General features: G+C 48.7%; 3 protein-coding genes and 1 pseudogene across 3 annotated transcripts in view; 3 read left to right on the top strand and 1 right to left on the bottom strand.

The window, feature by feature from the left end:
- LOC135504687 (laminin subunit alpha-5-like) overlaps nucleotides 1-25,382 on the bottom strand; it is a 198,640-nt gene that overhangs the window by 66,146 nt on the left and 107,112 nt on the right. Inside the window, 6 exon segments of the mRNA XM_064923477.1 lie at nucleotides 2,036-2,173; nucleotides 11,660-11,800; nucleotides 12,082-12,147; nucleotides 13,006-13,140; nucleotides 19,172-19,262; nucleotides 19,792-19,910. Coding sequence (XP_064779549.1) covers nucleotides 2,036-2,173; nucleotides 11,660-11,800; nucleotides 12,082-12,147; nucleotides 13,006-13,140; nucleotides 19,172-19,262; nucleotides 19,792-19,910 — 690 coding nt within the window.
- Nucleotides 13,148-14,668, top strand: LOC135559439 (cilia- and flagella-associated protein 251-like; the record flags this gene model as incomplete). The annotated part of the gene is made up of 5 exons (XM_064993591.1): nucleotides 13,148-13,590; nucleotides 13,844-13,859; nucleotides 14,022-14,126; nucleotides 14,367-14,477; nucleotides 14,531-14,668. Coding segments are annotated over 5 exons (813 nt in total), but the record flags the coding sequence as incomplete, so codon positions are not given.
- LOC135559449 (golgin subfamily A member 6-like protein 24) lies at nucleotides 15,074-17,016 on the top strand (annotated as a pseudogene).
- Nucleotides 17,520-18,185, top strand: LOC135559450 (cilia- and flagella-associated protein 251-like; the record flags this gene model as incomplete). The annotated part of the gene is made up of 2 exons (XM_064993603.1): nucleotides 17,520-18,032; nucleotides 18,075-18,185. Coding segments are annotated over 2 exons (624 nt in total), but the record flags the coding sequence as incomplete, so codon positions are not given.

The raw sequence follows: 25,382 nt of genomic DNA, 5'->3' as shown, positions 1-25,382 counted from the left end.
GCTCCATTTTTATGGAACGGTCTGCCTACCCATGTCAGAGACGCAAACTCGGTCTCAACCTTTAAGTCTTTACTGAAGACTCATCTCTTCAGTGGGTCATATGATTGAGTGTAGTCTGGCCCAGGAGTGGGAAGGTGAACGGAAAGGCTCTGGAGCAACGAACCACCCTTGCTGTCTCTGCCTGGCCGGTTCCCCTCTTTCCACTGGGATTCTCTGCCTCTAACCCTATTACAGGGGCTGAGTCACTGGCTTGCTGGGGCTCTCTCATGCCGTCCCTGAGGGGGTGCGTCACCTGAGTGGGTTGATTCACTGATGTGGTCATCCTGTCTTTGTGTGGCAGCCCCCTTGGGTTGTGCCGTGGCGGAGATCTTTAGGGCTATACTCAGCTTTGTCTCAGGATGGTAAGTTGGTGGTTGAAGATATCCCTCCAGTGGTGTGGGGGCTGTGCTTTGGCATAGTGGGTGGGGTTATATCCTTCCTGTTTGGCCCTGTCCGTGGGGTGTCCTCGGGTGGGGCCACAGTGTCTCCTGACCCCTCCTGTCTCAGCCTTCAGTATTTATGCTGCAGTAGTTTATGTGTCGGGGGGCTGGGGTCAGTTTGTTATATCTGAGTACTTCTCCTGTCCAATTCGGGTGTCCTGTGTGAATCTAAGTGTGCGTTATCTAATTCTCTCCTTCTCTCTCGGAGGACCTGAGCCCTAGGACCATGCCCCAGGACTACCTGACATGATGACTCCTTGCTGTCCCCAGTCCACCTGGCCGTGCTGCTGCTCCAGTTTCAACTGAACCGTGGCCCTAGGACCATGCCCCAGGACTACTTGACATGATGACTCCTTGCTGTCCCCAGTCCACCTGGCCGTGCTGCTGCTCCAGTTTCAACTGTTCTGCCTTATTATTATTCGACCATGCTGGTCATTTATGAACATTTGAACATCTTGGCCATGTTCTGTTATAATCTCTACCCGGCACAGCCAGAAGAGGACTGGCCACCCCATATAGCCTGGTTCCTCAGTAGGTTTCTTCCTAGGTTTTGGCTTTTAGGAGTTTTTCCTAGCCACCGTCTTCACACCTGCATTGCTTGCTGTTTGGGGTTTTAGGCTGGGTTTCTGTACAGCACTTTGAGATATCAGCTGATGTGAAGGGCTATATAAATAAATTTGATTTGATTTTGATTTGATCAGTATTGAGCTGTATATCAGTATTGAGCTGAGTATTGAGCTGTATATCAGTATTGAGCTGTATATCAGTATTGAGCTGTATATCAGTATTGAACTGTACATCAGTATTGAGCTGTATATCAGTATTGAGCTGTATATCCATGGTCCTGTGTTGTGTGTCAGTATTGAGCTGTATATCAGTATTGAGCTGTATATCAGTATTGAGCTGTATATCCATATTGAGTCCTGTCAGTATTGAGCTGTATATCAGTATTGAGCTGTATATCAGTATTGAGCTGTATATCAGTATTGAACTGTACATCAGTATTGAGCTGTATATCAGTATTGAGCTGTATATGAGCTGTATATCATGGTTCTGTGTGTTGTGTCAGTATTGAGCTGTATATCAGTATTCCATGGTCAGTATTGAGCTGTATATCAGTATTGAGCTGTATATTCATGGTCCTGTGTGTTGTGTGTCAGTATTGAGCTGTATATCAGTATTGAGCTGTATATCAGTATGGTCCTGTCAGTATTGAGCTGTATATCAGTATTGAGCTGTATATCAGTATTGAGCTGTATATCAGTATTGAGCTGTATATCAGTATTGAGCTGTATATCAGTATTGAGCTGTATATCAGTATTGAGCTGTATATCAGTATTGAGCTGTATATCAGTATTGAACTGTATATCAGTATTGAGCTGTATATCAGTATTGAGCTGTATATCAGTATTGAGCTGTATATCCATGGTCCTGTCTGTTGTGTCAGCTTTCTGAAGAGACAGACATTTAGCAGACAATGTTTTTTGGAGCCAATGGTTTGGCAGACAGACAGTCACTTTGGCACAGTGGGTAACAATGTGTGGGCAGATACTCACGTCGGCAGAGGGGGTAGTCGAAGTAGCCTGGAGCACACTGGTCACATGAGTAGCCCTGGAAGCCTTGGTGACACTGGCACTGCCCCGTCAGCGTATCACACCTACCACCTTGGCACCCCGCGCCTGAGCACCGACATGCTGGCGGAGGAGAGGGCACACTGGGGTCATTACACAACGAACAAGTGTGTTTGTGTTTGTTTGTGGGGCTGGGGAGTATGAGCATGCCTGACAGTGTATAAAGTTATCTGGTGTATATCTCAGTGTGTAGTTATCTAGTGTTTATCTCTGTGTGTAGTTATCTAGTGTATATCTCAGTGTGTAGTTATCTAGTGTTTATCTCAGTGTGTAGTTATCTAGTGTATATCCCAGTGTGTAGTTAGTTATATCTCTGTGTGTAGTTATCTAGTGTTTATCTATGTGTGTAGTTATCTAGTGTTTATCTCAGTGTGTAGTTATCAAGTGTTTATCTCTGTGTGTAGTTATCTAGTGTATATCTCTGTGTGTAGTTATCTAGTGTTTATCTCTGTGTGTAGTTATCTAGTGTTTATCTCTGTGTGTAGTTATCTAGTGTTTATCTCAGTGTGTAGTTATCTAGTGTTTATCTCTGTGTGTAGTTATCTAGTGTTTATCTCTGTGTGTAGTTATCTAGTGTTTATCTCTGTGTGTAGTTATCTAGTGTATATCTCAGTGTGTAGTTAGTTATATCTCTGTGTGTAGTTATCTAGTGTTTATCTCTGTGTGTAGTTATCTAGTGTTTATCTCAGTGTGTAGTTATCTAGTGTTTATCTCAGTGTGTAGTTATCAAGTGTTTATCTCTGTGTGTAGTTATCTAGTGTATATCCCAGTGTGTAGTTAGTTATATCTCTGTGTGTAGTTATCTAGTGTTTATCTCTGTGTGTAGTTATCTAGTGTTTATCTCTGTGTGTAGTTATCTAGTGTTTATCTCTGTGTGTAGTTATCTAGTGTTTATCTCTGTGTGTAGTTATCTAGTGTTTATCTCTGTGTGTAGTTATCTAGTGTTTATCTCTGTGTGTAGTTATCTAGTGTTTATCTCAGTGTGTAGTTATCTAGTGTTTATCTCTGTGGGTAGTTATCTAGTGTACATCTCAGTGTGTAGTTATCTAGTGTTGATCTCTGTGTGTAGTTATCTAGTGTATATATCAGTGTGTAGTTAGTTATATCTCTGTGTGTAGTTATCTAGTGTTTATCTCTGTGTGTAGTTATCTAGTGTTTATCTCTGTGTGTAGTTATCTAGTGTTTATCTCTGTGTGTAGTTATCTAGTGTTTATCTCTGTGTGTAGTTATCTAGTGTTTATCTCTGTGTGTACTTATCTAGTGTATATATCAGTGTGTAGTTATCTAGTGTTTATCTCAGTGTGTAGTTATCTAGTGTTTATCTCTGTGTGTAGTTATCTAGTGTATATCTCAGTGTGTAGTTATCTAGTGTTTATCTCTGTGTGTAGTTATCTAGTGTATATCTCAGTGTGTAGTTAGTTATATCTCTGTGTGTAGTTATCTAGTGTTTATCTCTGTGTGTAGTTATCTAGTGTTTATCTCTGTGTGTAGTTATCTAGTGTTTATCTCTGTGTGTAGTTATCTAGTGTTTATCTCTGTGTGTAGTTAGTTATATCTCTGTGTGTAGTTATCTAGTGTTTATCTCTGTGTGTAGTTATCTAGTGTTTATCTCTGTGTGTAGTTATCTAGTGTTTATCTCTGTGTGTAGTTATCTAGTGTTTATCTCTGTGTGTAGTTATCTAGTGTTTATCTCTGTGTGTAGTTATCTAGTGTTTATCTCTGTGTGTAGTTATCTAGTGTTTATCTTTGTGTGCAGTTATCTAGAGTTTATCTCTGTGTGTAGTTATCTAGTGTATATCTCTGTGTGTAGTTATCTAGTGTTTATCTCTGTGTGTACTTATCTAGTGTATATATCAGTGTGTAGTTATCTAGTGTTTATCTCTGTGTGTAGTTATCTAGTGTTTATCTCTGTGTGTAGTTATCTAGTGTTTATCTCAGTGTGTAGTTATCTAGTGTTTATCTCTGTGTGTAGTTATCTAGTGTATATCTCAGTGTGTAGTTAGTTATATCTCTGTGTGTAGTTATCTAGTGTTTATCTCTGTGTACAGTTATCTAGTGTTTATCTCTGTGTGTAGTTATCTAGTGTTTATCTCTGTGTGTAGTTATCCAGTGTATATATCTGTGTGTAGTTATAATAATAATATAATATATCCCATTTAGCAGACGCTTTTGTCCAAATATCTCGGTGGGGTTATCTAGTTTTACATATGGGTGGTTAGCGGTTTATCGAACTCACTGAAGCTTGGCGTTCAAGTGTATGCTCTCTGACTGAGCCACACAGTTATCTAGTGTATATCTTTGTGTGTAGTTATCTAGTGTATATATCTAGTGTATATCTCTGTGTGTAGTTATCTAGTGTATATATCTAGTGTATATCTCTGTGTGTAGTTATCTAGTATATATACAGTATATATGTGTGTAGTTAGTGTATATTACTGTGTGTAGTTATCTAGTGTATAGTCTCTCTGGGTGGTATCTAGTGTATAGTATCTCTGGGTGGTATCTAGTGTATTGTCTCTCTGGGTGGTATCTAGAGTATAGTCTCTCTGGGTGGTATCTAGTGTATAGTCTCTCTGGGTGGTATCTAGTGTATAGTCTCTGGGTGGTGTCTAGTGTATAGTCTCTCTGGGTGGTATCTAGAGTATAGTCTCTCTGGGTGGTATCTAGTGTATAGTCTCTCTGGGTGGTATCTAGTGTATAGTCTCTGGGTGGTGTCTAGTGTATAGTCTCTCTGGGTGGTATCTAGTGTATAGTCTCTCTGGGTGGTATCTAGTGTATAGTCTCTGGGTGGTGTCTAGTGTATAGTCTCTCTGGGTGGTATCTAGAGTATAGTCTCTCTGGGTGGTATCTAGTGTATAGTCTCTCTGGGTGGTATCTAGTGTATAGTCTCTGGGTGGTGTCTAGTGTATAGTCTCTCTGGGTGGTATCTAGTGTATAGTCTCTCTGGGTGGTATCTAGTGTATAGTCTCTCTGGGTGGTATCTAGTGTATAGTCTCTGTGGGTGGTATCTAGTGTATAGTCTCTCTGGGTGGTATCTAGTGTATAGTCTCTCTGGGTGGTATCTAGTGTATAGTCTCTCTGGGTGGTATCTAGTGTATAGTCTCTCTGGGTGGTATCTAGTGTATATCTCTGGGTGGTATCTAGTGTATAGTCTCTCTGGGTGGTATCTAGTGTATAGTCTCTCTGGGTGGTATCTAGTGTATAGTCTCTCTGGGTGGTATCTAGTGTATTGTCTCTCTGGGTGGTATCTAGTGTATATCTCTGGGTGGTATCTAGTGTATAGTCTCTCTGGGTGGTATCTAGTGTATAGTCTCTCTGGGTGGTATCTAGTGTATAGTCTCTCTGGGTGGTATCTAGTGTATAGTTTCTCTGGGTGGTATCTAGTGTTTAGTCTCTGGGTGGATATCTAGTGTATAGTCTCTGGGTGGTATCTAGTGTATAGTCTCTCTGGGTGGTATCTAGTGTATAGTCTCTCTGGGTGGTATCTAGTGTATAGTCTCTCTGGGTGGTATCTAGTGTATAGTCTCTCTGGGTGGTATCTAGTGTATATCTCTGGGTGGTATCTAGTGTATAGTCTCTGTGGGTGGTATCTAGTGTATAGTCTCTCTGGGTGGTATCTGGTGTATAGTCTCTCTGGGTGGTATCTAGTGTATAGTCTCTCTGGGTGGTATCTAGTGTATAGTCTCTCTGGGTGGTATCTAGTGTATAGTCTCTCTGGGTGGTATCTAGTGTATAGTCTCTCTGGGTGGTATCTAGTGTATAGTATCTCTGGGTGGTATCTTGTGTATAGTCTCTGGGTGGTATCTAGTGTATAGTCTCTCTGGGTGGTATCTAGTGTATTGTCTCTCTGGGTGGTATCTAGTGTATAGTCTCTCTGGGTGGTATCTAGTGTATATCTCTGGGTGGTATCTAGTGTATAGTATCTCTGGGTGGTATCTAGAGTATAGTCTCTGTGGGTGGTATCTAGTGTATTGTCTCTCTGGGTGGTTTCTTGTGTATAGTCTCTCTGGGTGGTATCTAGTGTATTGTCTCTCTGGGAAGTATCTAGTGTATATCTCTGGGTGGTATCTAGTGTATAGTCTCTGTGGGTGGTATCTAGTGTATTGTCTCTCTGGGTGGTATCTAGTGTATTGTCTCTCTGGGTGGTATCTAGTGTATATCTCTGGGTGGTATGTAGTGTATAGTCTCTGTGGGTGGTATCTAGTGTATAGTCTCTCTGGGTGGTATCTAGTGTATAGTCTCTCTGGGTGGTATCTAGTGTATAGTCTCTCTGGGTGGTATCTAGTGTATTGTCTCTCTGGGTGGTATCTAGTGTATATCTCTGGGTGGTATCTAGTGTATTGTCTCTCTGGGTGGTATCTAGTGTATATCTCTGGGTGGTATCTAGTGTATATATCTAGTGTATATCTCTGTGTGTAGTTATCTAGTATATATACAGTATATATGTCTCTGTTAGTGTATAGTTACTGTGTGTAGTTATCTAGTGTATAGTCTCTCTGGGTGGTATCTAGTGTATAGTATCTCTGGGTGGTATCTAGTGTATTGTCTCTCTGGGTGGTATCTAGAGTATAGTCTCTCTGGGTGGTATCTAGTGTATAGTCTCTCTGGGTGGTATCTAGTGTATAGTCTCTGGGTGGTATCTAGTGTATAGTCTCTCTGGGTGGTATCTAGAGTATAGTCTCTGGGTGGTATCTAGTGTATAGTCTCTCTGGGTGGTATCTAGTGTATAGTCTCTGGGTGGTATCTAGTGTATAGTCTCTCTGGGTGGTATCTCTCTGGGTGGTATCTAGTGTATATTCTCTCTGGGTGGTATCTAGTGTATAGTCTCTGGGTGGTATCTAGTGTATAGTCTCTGGGTGGTATCTAGTGTATAGTCTCTCTGGGTGGTATCTAGTGTATAGTCTCTCTGGGTGGTATCTAGTGTATAGTCTCTCTGGGTGGTATCTAGTGTATAGTCTCTGGGTGGTGTCTAGTGTATAGTCTCTCTGGGTGGTATCTAGTGTATAGTCTCTCTGGGTGGTATCTAGTGTATAGTCTCTCTGGGTGGTATCTAGTGTATAGTCTCTCTGGGTGGTATCTAGTGTATTGTCTCTCTGGGTGGTATCTAGTGTATAGTCTCTCTGGGTGGTATCTAGTGTATAGTCTCTCTGGGTGGTATCTAGTGTATTGTCTCTCTGGGTGGTATCTAGTGTATATCTCTGGGTGGTATCTAGTGTATAGTCTCTCTGGGTGGTATCTAGTGTATAGTCTCTCTGGGTGGTATCTAGTGTATAGTCTCTCTGGGTGGTATCTAGTGTATTGTCTCTCTGGGTGGTATCTAGTGTATATCTCTGGGTGGTATCTAGTGTATAGTCTCTCTGGGTGGTATCTAGTGTATAGTCCCTGGGTGGTATCTCGTGTATAGTCTCTCTGGGTGGTATCTAGTGTATAGTTTCTCTGGGTGGTATCTAGTGTTTAGTCTCTGGGTGATATCTAGTGTATAGTCTCTGGGTGGTATCTAGTGTATAGTCTCTCTGGGTGGTATCTAATGTATAGTCTCTCTGGGTGGTATCTAGTGTATAGTCTCTCTGGGTGGTATCTAGTGTATAGTCTCTCTGGGTGGTATCTAGTGTATATCTCTGGGTGGTATCTAGTGTATAGTCTCTCTGGGTGGTATCTAGTGTATAGTCTCTCTGGGTGGTATCTGGTGTATAGTCTCTCTGGGTGGTATCTAGTGTATAGTCTCTCTGGGTGGTATCTAGTGTATAGTCTCTCTGGGTGGTATCTAGTGTATAGTCTCTCTGGGTGGTATCTAGTGTATAGTCTCTCTGGGTGGTATCTAGTGTATAGTATCTCTGGGTGGTATCTTGTGTATAGTCTCTGGGTGGTATCTAGTGTATAGTCTCTCTGGGTGGTATCTAGTGTATTGTCTCTCTGGGTGGTATCTAGTGTATAGTCTCTCTGGGTGGTATCTAGTGTATATCTCTGGGTGGTATCTAGTGTATAGTCTCTGTGGGTGGTATCTAGTGTATAGTCTCTGTGGGTGGTATCTAGTGTATTGTCTCTCTGGGTGGTATCTAGTGTATAGTCTCTCTGGGTGGTATCTAGTGTATTGTCTCTCTGGGAAGTATCTAGTGTATATCTCTGGGTGGTATCTAGTGTATAGTCTCTGTGGGTGGTATCTAGTGTATTGTCTCTCTGGGTGGTATCTAGTGTATTGTCTCTCTGGGTGGTATCTAGTGTATATCTCTGGGTGGTATGTAGTGTATAGTCTCTGTGGGTGGTATCTAGTGTATAGTCTCTCTGGGTGGTATCTAGTGTATAGTCTCTCTGGGTGGTATCTAGTGTATAGTCTCTCTGGGTGGTATCTAGTGTATTGTCTCTCTGGGTGGTATCTAGTGTATATCTCTGGGTGGTATAGGTATCTAGTGTATTGTCTCTCTATAGTCTCTCTGGGTGGTGGTATCTAGTGTATATCTCTGGGTGGTATCTAGTGTATAGTCTCTGTGGGTGGTATCTAGTGTATTGTCTCTCTGGGTGGTATCTAGTGTATATCTCTGGGTGGTATCTAGTGTATAGTCTCTGTGGGTGGTATCTAGTGTATAGTCTCTCTGGGTGGTATCTAGTGTATAGTCTCTCTGGGTGGTATCTAGTGTATAGTCTCTCTGGGTGGTATCTAGTGTATAGTCTCTCTGGGTGGTATCTAGTGTATAGTGTCCTTGGGTGGTATCTAGTGTATAGTCTCTCTGGGTGGTATCTAGTGTATAGTCTCTCTGGGTGGTATCTAGTGTATAGTCTCTCTGGGTGGTATCTAGTGTATAGTCTCTCTGGGTGGTATCTAATGTATAGTCTCTCTGGGTGGTATCTAGTGTATAGTATCTCTGGGTGGTATCTAGTGTATAGTCTCTCTGGGTGGTATCTAGTGTATAGTCTCTGGGTGGTATCTAGTGTATTGTCTCTCTGGGTGGTATCTAGTGTATTGTAGTCTCTGGGTGGTATCTAGTGTATAGTCTCTCTGGGTGGTATCTAGTGTATAGTCTCTCTGGGTGGTAGTAGTGTATAGTCTCTCTGGGTGGTATCTAGTGTATAGTCTCTCTGGGTGGTATCTAGTGTATAGTCTCTCTGGGTGGTATCTAGTGTATTGTCTCTCTGGGTGGTATCTAGTGTATTGTCTCTCTGGGTGGTATCTAGTGTATATCTCTGGGTGGTATGTAGTGTATAGTCTCTGTGGGTGGTATCTAGTGTATAGTCTCTCTGGGTGGTATCTAGTGTATAGTCTCTCTGGGTGGTATCTAGTGTATAGTCTCTCTGGGTGGTATCTAGTGTATTGTCTCTCTGGGTGGTATCTAGTGTATATCTCTGGGTGGTATCTAGTGTATTGTCTCTCTGGGTGGTATCTAGTGTATATCTCTGGGTGGTATCTAGTGTATAGTCTCTGTGGGTGGTATCTAGTGTATTGTCTCTCTGGGTGGTATCTAGTGTATATCTCTGGGTGGTATCTAGTGTATAGTCTCTGTATAGTCTCTCTGGGTGGTATCTAGTGTATAGTCTCTCTGGGTGGTATCTAGTGTATAGTCTCTCTGGGTGGTATCTAGTATCTGTATAGTCTCTCTGGGTGGTATCTAGTGTATAGTCTCTCTGGGTGGTATCTAGTGTATAGTGTCTCTGGGTGGTATCTAGTGTATAGTCTCTCTGGGTGGTATCTAGTGTATAGTCTCTCTGGGTGGTATCTAGTGTATAGTCTCTCTGGGTGGTATCTAATGTATAGTCTCTCTGGGTGGTATCTAGTGTATAGTATCTCTGGGTGGTATCTAGTGTATAGTCTCTCTGGGTGGTATCTAGTGTATAGTCTCTCTGGGTGGTATCTAGTGTATAGTCTCTCTGGGTGGTATCTAGTGTATAGTCTCTCTGGGTGGTATCTAGTGTATAGTCTCTCTGGGTGGTATCTAGTGTATAGTCTCTCTGGTGGTATCTAGTGTATAGTCTCTCTGGGTGGTATCTAGTGTATAGTCTCTCTGGGTGGTATCTAGTGTATAGTCTCTCTGGGTGGTATGTAGTGTATAGTCTCTCTGGGTGGTATCTAGTGTATAGTCTCTCTGGGTGGTATCTAGTGTATAGTCTCTCTGGGTGGTATCTAGTGTATAGTCTCTGTGGGTGGTATCTAGTGTATAGTCTCTCTGGGTGGTATCTAGTGTATATCTCTGGGTGGTATCTGGTGTATAGTCTCTCTGGGTGGTATCTCGTGTATAGTCTCTCAGGGTGGTATCTGGTGTATAGTCTCTCTGGGTGGTATCTCGTGTATAGTCTCTCTGGGTGGTATCTAGTGTATAGTCTCTCTGGGTGGTATCTAGTGTATAGTCTCTCTGGGTGGTATCTAGTGTATAGTCTCTCTGGGTGGTATCTAGCGTATATCTCTGGGTGGTATCTAGTGTATTGTCTCTCTGGGTGGTATCTAGTGTATAGTCTCTCTGGGTGGTATCTAGTGTATAGTCTCTCTGGGTGGTATCTAGCGTATATCTCTGGGTGGTATCTAGTGTATTGTCTCTCTGGGTGGTATCTAGTGTATAGTCTCTCTGGGTGGTATCTAATGTATAGTCTCTCTGGGTGGTATCTCGTGTATAGTCTCTCTGGGTGGTATCTAGCGTATATCTCTGGGTGGTATCTAGTGTATTGTCTCTCTGGGTGGTATCTAGTGTATAGTCTCTCTGGGTGGTATCTAATGTATAGTCTCTCTGGGTGGTATCTAGTGTATAGTCTCTCTGGGTGGTATCTAGTGTATAGTCTCACTGGGTGGTATCTAGTGTATAGTCTCTCTGGGTGGTATCTAGTGTATAGTCTCTCTGGGTGGTATCTAGTGTATTGTCTCTCTGGGTGGTATCTAGTGTATAGTCTCTCTGGGTGGTATCTAGTGTATAGTCTCTCTGGGTGGTATCTAGTGTATAGTATCTCTGGGTGGTATCTAGTGTATAGTCTCTCTGGGTGGTATCTAGTGTATAGTCTCTCTGGGTGGTATCTAGTGTATAGTCTCTCTGGGTGGTATCTAGTGTATAGTCTCTCTGGGTGGTATCTAGTGTATAGTCTCTCTGGGTGGTATCTAGTGTATAGTCTCTCTGGGTGGTATCTAGTGTATAGTCTCTCTGGGTGGTATCTAGCGTATATCTCTGGGTGCTATCTAGTGTATTGTCTCTCTGGGTGGTATCTAGTGTATAGTCTCTCTGGGTGGTATCTAGCGTATATCTCTGGGTGCTATCTAGTGTATTGTCTCTCTGGGTGGTATCTAGTGTATAGTCTCTCTGGGTGGTATCTAATGTATAGTCTCTCTGGGTGGTATCTAGTGTATAGTCTCTCTGGGTGGTATCTAGTGTATAGTCTCACTGGGTGGTATCTAGTGTATAGTCTCTCTGGGTGGTATCTAGCGTATATCTCTGGGTGGTATCTAGTGTATAGTCTCTCTGGGTGGTATCTAATGTATAGTCTCTCTGGGTGGTATCTAGTGTATAGTCTCTGTGGGTGGTATCTAGCGTATATCTCTGGGTGGTATCTAGCGTATATCTCTGGGTGGTATTTTACCCTGGCAGTTGAGTCCGTAGTACCCTGGGACACAGAGGTCACAGTGGTCCCCAGTGAAGCCGGGTTTACAGATACAGGCGCGGGTACGCGGATCAGGACGGCAAGAGTGTCCCTCAGTCCCCGCAGCACTGCACTCACAGTCTACACAGAGACAGAGACACCTACTGTTACTGTAGCCAAGGATGGACTTCACATTGTTTTCTTCTGCTAATCCCGTCCCCCATTGCCTATCTCATCAATCCAATAGGGTTTAACGGTCCAACACAAGTAGAGACGTGTACAACGCAGAGAAAATGATTGCTTATAATAACACATGATACCACAGATGGAGAAAAATGTGTCTTGTCTGACTCCGTCGGTTTGATTTGTACTATACGTTTTGAATAAATTGAAGAAATAAAATAGATATTTAAAAGACTTACTGATGATTTCTCCGACAGGTTTAGCTTCTCTGTTGCTATTGTTGTTGTTGAGGTAGGTTGCTATGGCTGACAGAAACACGCATTAGACAAGTTATAGCAGTAGTCCCCTTGAGAGAGAGTTCTTATCGATCCTTGGCTGCTGTAAAGCTGTAGGATCTGTTTCCCAAACAGAGACAATTTAGTCCTGAACTAAACAGCTATTTCAATAGACATTCTCCACTGAGAATGATTTTTGTTGTTGTCCAGGACTAGGTTAAATCTGTGTCTAGGGAAACTGTCCCTCACTGGTCATCCCCAAAGCCAATTCCTCCTTTGGTCGTCTTTCCTTCCAGTTCTCTGCTTCCAATGACTGGAACGAACTGCAAAAATCTCTGAAGATGGAGACTCATATCTCCCTCACTAGCTTTAAGCACCAGCTGTCAGAGCAGCTCACAGATCACTGCACCTGTACATAGCCCATCTATCTACCTACCTCGTCCCCATACTGTATTTATTTATGTATCTTGCTCCTTTGCACCCCAGTTTCTCTACTTGCACATTCATCTTCTGCACATCTACCATTCCAGTGTTTAATTGCTATGTTGTAATTACTTCGCCACCATGGCCTATTTATTTCCTTAACTTACCACATTTGCAGTCACTGTATATAGACTTTTAGTTTCCTTTTGTTCTACTGTATTATTGACTGTATGTTTTGTTTATTCCATGTGTAACTCTGTGTTGTTGTATGTGTCGAATTGCTTTGCTTTATCTTGGCCAGGTCGCAGTTGCAAATGAGAACGTGTTCTCAACTAGCCTACCTGGTTAAATAAAGGTGAAATAAAAACTAAAAAAGACTACTTCCTGTTTATGCCCTACAACTTTGTACCCAAAGACCTATTTAATGAGAACCATAACAATGATTTTTTTATTCTGGATACTTACAGTAGCAGTCTGGGAAGTGAATGAATCCTTCAGCACAGGAGCCACAGTTCTCTCCGGTGTAGCTGGGTTTACAGTAACAACGACCCGTCAGACCCTCACAGGTACCGTCTGTGAACTCTGACCGGCACACACAGGCTGCAGAGAGGAGGAGGAGGAGGAGGAGGAGGAGGAGGAGGCGGAGGCGGAGGAGGAGGAAGAGGAGGAAGAGGAGGAGGAGGAGGAGGAGGAGGAGGAGGAGGAGGAGGAGGAGGAGGAGGAGGAGGAAGAGGAGGAGGAGGAGGCGGAGGAGGAGGAGGAGGAGGAGGCGGAGGAGGAGGAGGAGGAGGAAGAGGAGGAGGAGGAAGAGGCGGAGGAGGCGGAGGAGGAGGAGGAGGAGGCGGAGGAGGAGGAGGAGGAGGAGGAGGCGGAGGAGGAGGAGGAGGAGGAGGAGGAAGAGGAGGAGGAGGAAGAGGCGGAGGAGCCGGAGGAGGAGGAGGAGGAGGAGGAGGAGGAGGAGGAGGAGGCGGAGGAGGAGGGGAGGCGGAGAGGAGGAGGGGAGGAGGAGGAGGAGGAGGAGGAGGAGGAGGAGGAGGAGGAGGAGGAGGAGCGGAGGAGGAGGAGGAGGAGGAGGGAAGGAGGAGGGAGGAGAAGGGGAGGAGGAGGAGGCGGAGGAGGAGAGGAGGAGGAGGAGGAGGAGGGGAGGAGGAAGAGGCGGAGGCGGCGGAGGAGGAGGAGGAGGGCGGAGGAGGAGGAGGAGGGAGGGAGGAGGAGGAGGCGGAGGAGGAGGAGGAGGAGGAAGGAGGAGGAGGAGGAAGAGGGCGGAGGGGAGGGAGGAGGGAGGAGGAGGGAGGAGGAGGAGGGAGGAGGAGGAGGAGGCGGAGGAGGAGGAGGAGGGCGGAGGAGGGGAGGAGGAAGAGGAGGAGGAGGAAGAGGCGGAGGAGGCGGAGGAGGGAGGAGCGGAGGAGCGGAGGAGGAGGAGGAGGAGGAGGAGGCCGGGGAGGAGGGGAGGAGGGAGGAGGGGAGGGAGGAGGAGGAAGGCGGAGGCGGAGGAGGAGGAAGAGGAGGAGGAGGAGGCGGAGGAGGAGGAGGAGGAGGAGGAGGAGGAGGAGGAGGAGGAGGAGGAAGAAGAGGAGGAGGAGGAAGTGGAGGAGGAGGAGGAGGAAGATGAGAAGAAGGAGGAGGAGGAGGAGGAGGGGGAGAGGAGGAGGAGGAGATGGGAAGAAGAAGGAGGAGGAGGGAGGAAGAGGAGGAGGAAGAGGAGAAGGAGGTGGAGGAGGAAGATGAGAAGAAGGAGGAGGGGAGGAGGAGGAGGAAGTGGAGGTGGAGGAGGAAGAGGAGAAGGAGGAGGAGGAGGAGGAGGAGGAAGAGGAGAGGAGGAGGAGGAGGAGGAGGAGGAGGCGGAGGAGGAGGAAGAGGAGGAGGAAGAGAAGGAGGAGGAGGAGGAGGAAGAGGAGGAAGAGGAGGAAGAGGAGGAGGCGGAGGAGGAGGAGGAGGCGGAGGAGGAGGAGGAGGAGGAGAGGAGAAGGAGGAGGAGGAGGAGGAGGAGGAGGAGGAGGAAGAGGAGGAGGAGGAAGAGAGGGGAGGAGGAGGGGAGGAGGAAGAGGAGGAAGAGGAGGAAGAGGAGGAGGCGGAGGAGGAGGAGGAGGCGGAGGAGGAGGAGGAAGAGGAGAAGGAGGAGGAGGAAGAGGAGGAGGCAGAGGAAGAGGAGGAAGAGGAGGAGGAAGTGGAGGAGGAGGAGGAGGAAGATGAGAAGAAGGAGGAGGAGGAGGAGGAGGAGGAGGAGGAGGAGGAGGAGGAGGAGGAGGAGGAGGCGGAGGAGGAGGAGGAAGAGGGAGAAGGAGGAGGAGGGGAGGAGGAAGAGGAGGAGGCAGAGGAAGAGGAGGAGGAAGAGGAGGAGGAAGTGGAGGAGGAGGAGGAGGAGGAGAAGATGAGAAGAAGGAGGAGGAGGAGGAAGAGGAGGAGGAAGATGAGAAGAAGGAGGAGGAGGAGGAGGAAGAGGAGGAGGAAGAGGAGAAGGATGTGGAGGAGGAAGATGAGAAGAAGGAGGAGGAGGAGGAGGAGGAAGTGGAGGGTGGAGGAGGAAGAGGAGAAGGAGGAGGAGGAGGAGGAGGAGGAGGAGGAAGAGGAGAAGGAGGAGGAGGCGGAGGAGGAGGAAGAGGAGGAGGAAGAGAAGGAGGAGGAGGAGGAGGAGGAGGAGGAGGAAGAGGAGGAAGAGGAGGAAGAGGAGGAGGCGGAGGAGGAGGCGGAGGAGGAGGAGGAAGAGGAGAAGGAGGAGGAGGAGGCGGAGGAGGAGGAAGAGGAGGAGGAAGAGAAGGAGGAGGAGGAAGAGGAGGAAGAGGAGGAGGCGGAGGAGGAGGCGGAGGAGGAGGAGGAAGAGGAGAAGGAGGAGGAGGAGGCGGAGGAGGAGGAAGAGGAGGAAGAGAAGGAGGAGGAGGAGGAGGAAGAGGAGGAAGAGGAGGAGGCGGAGGAGGAGGCGGAGGAGGAGGAGGAAGAGGAGAAGGAGGAGGAGGAGGAGGAGGAAGAGGAGGAGGCAGAGGAAGAGGAGGAAGAGGAGGAGGAAGTGGATGAGGAGGAGGAGGAAGATGAGAAGAAGGAGGAGGAGGAGGAGGCGGAGGAGGAGGCGGAGGAGGAGGAGGAAGAGGAGAAGGAGGAGGAGGAGGAGGAGGAAGAGGATGAGGCAGAGGAAGAGGAGGAAGAGGAGGAGGAAGTGGAGGAGGAGGAGGAGGAGGAAGATGAGAAGAAGGAGGAGGAGGAGGAGGAGGAGCAAGAGGAGGGAGGAAGATGAGAAGAAGGGAGGAGGAGGAGGAGGAAGAGGAGGAGGAAGAGGAGAAGGAGGTGGAGGAGGAAGATGAGAAGAAGGAGGAGGAGGAGGAGGAGGAAGTGGAGGTGGAGGAGGAAGAGGAGAAGGAGGAGGAGGAGGAGGAGGAGGAAGAGGAGAAGGAGGAGGAGGAGGAGGAGGCGGAGGAGGAGGAAGAGGGAGGAGGAAGAGAAGGAGGAGGAGGAGGAGGAGGAGGAGGAAGAGGAGGAAGAAGAGGAGGAAGAGGAGGAGGCGGAGGAGGAGGCGGAGGAGGAGGAGGAAGAGGAGAAGGAGGAGGAGGAGGAGGAGGCGGAGGAGGAGGAAGAGGAGGAGGAAGAGAAGGAGGAGGAGGAGGAGGAAGAGGAGGAGGAAGAGGAGAAGGAGGTGGAGGAGGAAGATGAGAAGAAGGAGGAGGAGGAGGAGGAGGAAGTGGAGGTGGAGGAGGAATAGGAGAAGGAGGAGGAGGAGGAGGAGGAGGAGGAGAGAGGAGAAGGAGGAGGAGGAGGAGGAGGCGGAGGAGGAGGAAGAGGAGGAGGAAGAGAAGGAGGAGGAGGAGGAGGAGGAGGAGGAGGAGGAGGAGGAGGAGGAGGAGGAGGCGGAGGAGGAGGAGGAGGCGGAGGAGGAGGAGGCGGAGGAGGAGGAGGAAGAGGAGAAGGAGGAGGAGGAGGCGGAGGAGGAGGAAGAGGAGGAGGAAGAGAAGGAGGAGGAGGAGGAAGAGGAGGAAGAGGAGGAGGCGGAGGAGGAGGCGGAGGAGGAGGAGGAAGAGGAGAAGGAGGAGGAGGAGGAGGAGGAAGAGGAGGAGGCAGAGGAAGAGGAGGAAGAGGAGGAGGAAGTGGAGGAGGAGGAGGAGGAAGATGAGAAGAAGGAGGAGGGGAGGAGGAGGAGGAGGCGGAGGAGGGAGGCGGAAGAGGAGAAGGAGGAGGAGGAGGAGGAGGAGAGGGATGAGGCAGAGGAAGAGGAGGAAGAGGAGGAGGAAGTGGAGGAGGAGGGAGGAGGAAGATGGGGAGAAGAAGGAGGAGGAGGAGGAGGAGGAAGAGGAGGAGGAAGATGAGAAGAAGGAGGAGGAGGAGGAGGAAGAGGAGGAGGAAGAGGAGAAGGAGGTGGAGGAGGAAGATGAGAAGAAGGAGGAGGAGGAGGAGGAGGAAGTGGAGGTGGAGGAGGAAGAGGAGAAGGAGGAGGAGTAGGAGGAGGAGGAAGAGGAGAAGGAGGAGGAGGAGGAGGAGGAGGAGGAGGAGGAGGAAGAGGAGGAGGAGGAGAAGGAGGAGGAGGAGGGAGGAGGAAGAGGAGGAAGAGGAGGAGGCGGAGGAGGAGGAGGAGGGGGAGGAGGAGGAGGAGAGGAGGAGGAGGAGGAGGCGGAGGAGGAGGAGGAGGAGGAGGAAGAGAAGGAGGAGGAGGAGGAAGAGGAGGAGAGGAGGAGGCGGAGGAGGAGGAGGAGGAGGCGGAGGAGGAGGAGGATGAGGAGTAGGAGGAGGAGGAGGAGGAGGAAGAGGAGGAGGCAGAGGAAGAGGAGGAAGAGGAGGAGGAGTGGAGGAGGAGGAGGGAGGAGGAAGATGAGAAGAAGGAGGAGGAGGAGGAGGAGGAGGCGGAGGAGGGGAGGAGGAGGAGGCGGAGGAGGAGGAGGAAGAGGATACGGAGGAGGAGGAGGAGGGAAGAGGAGGAGGCAGAGGAAGAGGAGGAAGAGGAGGAGGAAGTGGAGGAGGAGGAGGAGGAAGATGAGAAGAAGGAGGAGGAGGAGGAGGAAGAGGAGGAGGAAGATGAGAAGAAGGAGGAGGAGGAAGAGGAGGAGGAAGAGGAGAAGGAGGTGGAGGAGGAAGATGAGAAGAAGGAGGAGGAGGAGGAGGAGGAAGTGGAGGTGGAGGAGGAAGAGGAGGAAGAGGAGGAGGAAGTGGAGGAGGAGGAGGAGGAAGATGAGAAGAAGGAGGAGGAGGAGGAGGAGGAAGAGGAGGAGGAAGATGAGAAGAAGGAGGAGGAGGAGGAAGAGGAGGAGGAAGAGGAGAAGGAGGTGGAGGAGGAAGAGGAGAAGAAGGAGGAGGAGGAGGAGGAGGAAGTGGAGGTGGAGGAGGAAGAGGAGAAGGAGGAGGAGGAGGAGGAAGTGGAGGTGAGGGAGGAAGAGGAGAAGGAGGAGGAGGAGGAGGAGGAGGAAGAGGAGGAGGAAGATGAGAAGAAGGAGGAGGAGGAGGAAGAGGAGGAGGAAGAGGAGAAGGAGGTGGAGGAGGAAGATGAGAAGAAGGAGGAGGAGGAGGAGGAGGAAGTGGAGGTGGAGGAGGAAGAGGAGAAGGAGGAGGAGGAGGAGGAGGAGGAAGTGGAGGTGGAGGAGGAAGAGGAGGAGGAGGAGGAAGATGAGGAGGAGGCAGAGGAAGAGGAGGAAGAGGAGGAGGAAGTGGAGGAGGAGGAGGAAGATGAGAAGAAGGAGGAGGAGGAGGAGGAGGAGGAGGAGGAGGAGGAGGAAGAGGAGGAGGCGGAGGAGGAGGAGGAGGCGGAGGAGGAGGAGGAAGAGGAGAAGGAGGAGGAGGAGGAAGAGGAGGAGGCAGAGGAAGAGGAGGAAGAGGAGGAGGAAGTGGAGGAGGAGGAGGAGGAAGATGAGAAGAAGGAGGAGGAGGAGGAGGAGGAAGAGGAGGAGGAAGATGAGAAGAAGGAGGAGGAGGAGGAAGAGGAGGAGGAAGAGAAGGAGGTGGAGGAGGAAGATGAGAAGAAGGAGGAGGAGGAGGAGGAGGAAGTGGAGGTGGAGGAGGAAGAGGAGAAGGAGGAGGAGGAGGAGGAGGAGGAAGTGGAGGTGGAGGAGGAAGAGGAGGAGGAGGAGGAGGAAGATGAGAAGAAGGAGGAAGAGGAGGAGGAGGAGGAGGAAGATGAGAAGAAGGAGGTGGAGGAGGAGGAAGAGGAGAAGGAGGAGGAAGAGGAGGAGGAGGAAGAGGAGAAGGAGGAGGAGGAGGAGGAAGAGGAGGTGGAGGAGGAGGAAGTGGAGGTGGAGGAGGAAGAGGAGAAGGAGGAGGAAGATGAGAAGGAGGAGGAGGAGGAGGAAGAGGAGGAAGAGGAGGAGGATGGAGGAGGAGGAAGAGGAGGAAGAGGAGGAGGATGGAGGAGGAGGAGGAGGAAGAGTAGGAGGAGGAGGAAGAGGAGGGAGAGGAGGAAGAGGAGGAGGAGGAAGAGGAGGAAGAGGAGGAGGAGGAGGAAGAGGATGGAGAGGAGGAAGAGGAGGAGGAGGAGAACGAAGACAATCAACTGTATTAATCTGCTGTCAAGTAACAAACATTACTTGTAAGAAATATTATCATCAAGACCACCAGTTCAGCTATAACACCATTTTCTTTCCACATAAATGACTAATTAAATATTATCTTTCAAACACACCAATCAACATGTATTTTAGTTTGAATATAAACTGTCACTCACGGGAGCAGGCCAATGGGGAGTCCAGGGGATGGTCAGGTGATCTGTAGTAGGTGAGGATACAACGCTCACAGTTGACACCAGCGGTGTGATGCTGGCAGTGGAAAGCAAGATACAATGAGTCAATGACATACAACACAGGATTACAATGAGTCAATGACATACAACACAGGATTACAATGAGTCGATGACATACAACACAAGGTACAATGAGTCGATGACATACAACAGAGGATTACAATGAGTCGATGACATACAACACAGGATTACAATGAGTCAAGGACATACAACACAGGATTACAATGAGTCAAGGACATACAACACAGGATTACAATGAGTCAATGACATACAACACAGGATTACAATGAGTCGATGACATACAACACAAGATTACACTCAGCAATGTACAACAATGTAGATAAGGACACAGTGTAGATTACATGGAGCTGGTGCAATGGAATAGGGAGGCTACACAAAGAAATGTAATGTCTTTTGCTAAATTGACTGATATATTTATTGGTTGAACAAATGTAATTTAACTTGTAAACGAACCATGTATTTTATCTTCTGCAATCACCTCCTACTATAAGGAGTAGGTGTTGATAAAAGGGCAGTAGTCATACCTGACACTCCATGCAGACTCCGCCCCCCCTGTACTGTCCCTGGACGTTGATGCTCGCTCTCCTCTGGTCAACCTCGGGGTCGTAGTAACAGCCAAACGAGTGTTGGTTACAGTTACACGCTGAAAGAAATATGAACAGAAAATAAGAAATCACTCAACCATATCACACAAAGACATTTCATTTATCAGAGAGTTTGAAACCACACAGAAACGGACATATGAAACGAGAAACGCCTAGTGGCGGGCCCGGGCGCCTGCAAGCTGACTCCTGTCGTCAGTTGAACCGTGTTTCCCTCCGATACGTTGGTTCGGCTGACTTCTGGGTTAAGCGAGCAGTGTGTTAAAGAAGCAGCGTGGTTTCTTCGTAAGGATCGCAACTACTAATAAAAACAAAATATATAAAAAAATAGATGAGCTACAGTGAATGAAACAGATAACCTGGAAACAGACACACAAACAAGGAAATATCATGTGTATCAACACACACACTGGTCTCATCCCAACCAAAGCTATCATTTATAGACCCGTCTCATCCCAACCAAAGCTATCATTTACAGACCTGTCTCATCCCAACCAAAGCCATCATTTATAGACCCGTCTCATCCCAACCAAAGCTATCATTTATTTGAATGGAATTGACCCGAACCCTGGGTCTCAGGGACCTCTGATGAACCAAAGGTTTAAGATAGAAGAACATTTATACTGAGATGGAAGGAGTTGGAAGAAACACTATAGCTACAAGCATCCTTCTGGCCTTCCTCACTGCTGCCTTCCTCACTGCTGCACTTCCTCATCTGCTGCCTTCCTCACTGCTGCCCTTCCTCACTGCTGCCCTTCCTCACTACTGCCCTTTGTCACTGCTGCATTCCTCACTGCTGCCTTCCTCACTGCTGCCTTCCTCACTGCTGCATTCCTCACTACTGCCCTTCCTAACTGCTGCCTTCCTCACTGCTACCTTCCTCACTGCTGCCTTCCTCACTGCTGCCCTTCCTCACTACTGCCCTTCCTCACTGCTGCCTTCCTCACTGCTGCCTTCCTCACTACTGCCCTTCCTCACTACTGCCCTTCCTCACTACTGCCCTTCCTCACTGCTGCCCTTCCTCACTGCTGCCCTTCCTCACGGCTGCCCTTCCTCACTGCTGCCCTTCCTCACTGCTGCCCTTCCTCACTACTGCCCTTCCTCACTGCTGCCTTCCTCACTGCTGCCTTCCTCACTACTGCCCTTCCTCACTACTGTCCTTCCTCACTACTGCCCTTCCTCACTGCTGCCCTTCCTCACTGCTGCCCTTCCTCACGGCTGCCCTTCCTCACTGCTGCCCTTCCTCACTGCTGCCTTCCTCACTGCTGCCCTTCCTCACTGCTGCCCTTCCTCACTGCTGCCCTTCCTCACTACTGCCCTTCCTCACTGCTGCCCTTCCTCACTGCTGCCCTTCCTCACTACTGCCCTTCCTCACTGCTGCCCTTCCTCACTACTGCCCTTCCTCACTGCTGCCCTTCCTCACTACTGCCCTTCCTCACTGCTGCCCTTCCTCACTACTGCCCTTCCTCACTGCTGCCCTTCCTCACTGCTGCCCTTCCTCACTGCTGCCCTTCCTCACTGCTGCCTTCCTCACTGCTGCCCTTCCTCACTGCTGCCCCTCCTCACTGCTGCCCTTCCTCACTGCTGCCCTTCCTCACTGCTGCCCCTCCTCACTGCTGCCCTTCCACACTGCTGCCCTTCCTCATTGCTGCCCTTCCTCACTGCTGCCCTTCCTCACTGCTGCCCTTCCTCACTACTGCCCTTCCTCACTGATGCCTTCCTCACTGCTGCCTTCCTCACTGCTGCCCTTCCTCACTGCTGCCTTCCTCACTACTACCCTTCCTCACTACTGCCCTTCCTCACTGCTGCCTTCCTCACTACTGCCCTTTCTCACTACTGCCCTTCCTCACTGCTGCCTTTCCTCACTACTGCCCTTCCTCACTGCTGCCTTCCTCACTACTGCCCTTCCTCACTGCTGCCCTTCCTCACTACTGCCATTCCTCACCACTGCCCTTCCTCACTACTGCCCTTCCTCACTACTGACTTCCTCACTACTGCCTTCCTCACTACTGCCCTTCCTCACTGCTGCCTTCCTCACTGCTGCCCTTTTCACTACTGCCCTTCCTCACTGCTGCCCTTCCTCACTGCTGCCCTTCCTTACTGCTGCCTTCCTCACTACTGCCCTTCCTCACTGCTGCCCTTCCTCACTGCTGCCTTCCTCACTGCGCCTTCCTCACTACTGCCCTTCCTCACTACTGCCCTTCCTCACTGCTTCCCTTCCTCACTGCTGTCCTTCCTCACTGCTTCCCTTCCTCACTACTGCCCTTCCTCACTACTGCCCTTCCTCACTGCTGCTTTCCTCACTGCTGCCTTCCTCACTACTGCCCTTCCTCACTACTGCCCTTCCTCACTGCTGCTTTCCTCACTACTGCCCTTCCTCACTACTGCCCTTCCTCACTACTGCCCTTCCTCACTGCTGCCTTTCCTCACTACTGCCCTACCTCACTGCTGCCTTCCTCACTACTGCCCTTCCTCACTGCTGCCTTCCTCACTACTGCCATTCCTAACCACTGCCCTTCCTCACTACTGCCCTTCCTCACTACTGCCCTTCCTCACTGCTGCCTTCCTCACTGCTGCCCTTCCTCACTACTGCCTTCCTCACTACTGCCCTTCCTCACTGCTGCCTTCCTCACTGCTGCCCTTCCTCACTGCTGCCTTCCTCACTGCTGCCTTCCTCACTGCTGCCCTTCCTCACTGCTGCCCTTCTCACTACTGCCCTTCCTCACTGCTGCCCTTCCTCACTGCTGCCCTTCCTCACTGCTGCCCTTCCTCACTGCTGCCTTCCTCACTGCGCCTTCCTCACTACTGCCCTTCCTCACTACTGCCCTTCCTCACTACTGCCCTTCCTCACTGCTTCCCTTCCTCACTGCTGTCCTTCCTCACTGCTTCCCTTCCTCACTACTGCCCTTCCTCACTACTGCCCTTCCTCACTACTGCCTTCCTCACTACTGCCCTTCCTCACTGCTTCCCTTCCTCACTGCTGCCCTTCCTCACTGCTTCCCTTGCTCACTGCTGCCTTCCTCACTGCTGTCCTTCTCACTGCTGCCCTTCCTCACTGCTGCCCTTCCTCACTGCTGCCTTCCTCACTGCGCCTTCCTCACTACTGCCTTTCCTCACTACTGCCCTTCCTCACTACTGCCCTTCCTCACTGCTGCCCTTCCTCACTGCTTCCCTTCCTCACTACTGCCCTTCCTCACTGCTTCCCTTCCTCACTGCTGTCCTTCCTCAAAGCTTCCCTTCCTCACTACTGCCCTTCCTCACTACTGCCCTTCCTCACTGCTTCCCTTCCTCACTGCTGCCCTTCTCACTGCTTCCCTTCCTCACTGCTGCCCTTCTCACTGCTTCCCTTCCTCACTGCTGCCCTTCTCACTGCTTCCCTTCCTCACTGCTGCCCTTCTCACTGCTTCCCTTCCTCACTACTGCCTTCCTCACTGCTTCCCTTCCTCACTACTGCCCTTCCTCACTACTGCCCTTCCTCACTGCTTCCCTTCCTCACTGCTGCCCTTCTCACTGCTTCCCTTCCTCACTGCTGCCCTTCTCACTGCTTCCCTTCCTCACTACTGCCTTCCTCACTGCTTCCCTTCCTCACTACTGCCCTTCCTCACTACTGCCCTTCCTCACTGCTGCCCTTCTCACTGCTTCCCTTCCTCACTGCTGCCCTTCTCACTGCTTCCCTTCCTCACTGCTGCCCTTCTCACTGCTTCCCTTCCTCACTACTGCCTTCCTCACTGCTTCCCTTGCTCACTGCTTCCCTTCCTCACTACTTCCCTTCCTCACAGACGTTCTGTTGTCACATAGTCGGAGCAGGAACTACACCAGACCATATCAACAAGACTGAACTATACCAGACCATATCAACAAGACTGAACTATACCAGACCATATCAACAAGACTGAACTATACCAGACCATATCAACAAGACTGAACTATACCAGACCATATCAACAAGACTGAACTATACCAGACCATATCAACAAGACTGAACTATACCAGACCATATCAACAAGACTGAACTATACCAGACCATATCAACAAGACTGAACTATACCAGACCATATCAACAAGACTGAACTATACCAGACCATATCAACAAGACTGAACTATACCAGACCATATCAACAAGACTGAACTATACCAGACCATATCAACAAGACTGAACTATACCAGACCATATCAACAAGACTGAACTATACCAGACCATATCAACAAGACTGAACTATACCAGACCATATCAACAAGACTGAACTATACCAGACCATATCAACAAGACTGAACTATACCAGACCATATCAACAAGACTGAACCATACCAGACCATATCAACAAGACTGAACCATACCAGACCATATCAACAAGACTGAACTATACCAGACCATATCAACAAGACTGAACTATACCAGACCATATCAACAAGACTGAACTATACCAGACCATATCAACAAGACTGAACTATACCAGACCATATCAACAAGACTGAACTATACCAGACCATATCACCAAGACTGAACCATACCAGACCATATCAACAAGACTGAACTATACCAGACCATATCAACAAGACTGAACTATACCAGACCATATCAACAAGACTGAACCATACCAGACCATATCAACAAGACTGAACTATACCAGACCATATCAACAAGACTGAACTATACCAGACCATATCAACAAGACTGAACTATACCAGACCATATCAACAAGACTGAACTATACCAGACCATATCAACAAGACTGAACTATACCAGACCATATCAACAAGACTGAACTATACCAGACCATATCAACAAGACTGAACTATACCAGACCATATCAACAAGACTGAACTATACCAGACCATATCACCAGATGTTTTTTTCAGTTTTTAAGGCGGAGAAAGGATGGAAGAAAATAATATATCAAGAAGCATTGAGATTAGATTGAAGGCGAGAAAGAGACATCTGAGGAATCCGACATCTCAACCTTGCACAAACTAAACGCAGAAAAACACACATCCCTATTTGGTTTTGGCAGCCCCAGTCGACCCAACAGAGACCTTAGGCAGTGCTATTTTTACTGAGTCTGAGAAAAGACAATCTGTGAGTTTATCTGTTCTTATCAGCCTTCAGCGACAGAGAGGTGGCCGTAGCCATACACCCTTATCCACAACACACACATGCACACACACACACACACACACACACACACACACACACAGACACACACACACAGACACGCACACGCAGACACACAGACACACAGACACACACAGACACACACACACACAGACACGCACACACGCAGACACACAGACACACAGACACACAGACATACACACACACACACACAGACACACAGACACACACAGACACACACAGACACACACACACACACACACAGTCCGCTCAGATCAGAACTAGTGGGACTGGCACCACTTCCCTCAGCACACCATTTTTATCAGACTGAAATAACATGATAACTTCAATTTTTCTGTTCTGGCGAACCCGTTGTGAGGTCACTCTCAGTCTCTCTCTC

The sequence above is a fragment of the Oncorhynchus masou genome, chromosome 18 (genome assembly GCF_036934945.1).
Source record: "Oncorhynchus masou masou isolate Uvic2021 chromosome 18, UVic_Omas_1.1, whole genome shotgun sequence".
In the NCBI taxonomy this organism is placed as follows: Eukaryota; Metazoa; Chordata; class Actinopteri; order Salmoniformes; family Salmonidae; genus Oncorhynchus; species Oncorhynchus masou.
This window is presented reverse-complemented; position numbering and strand designations above follow the sequence as displayed.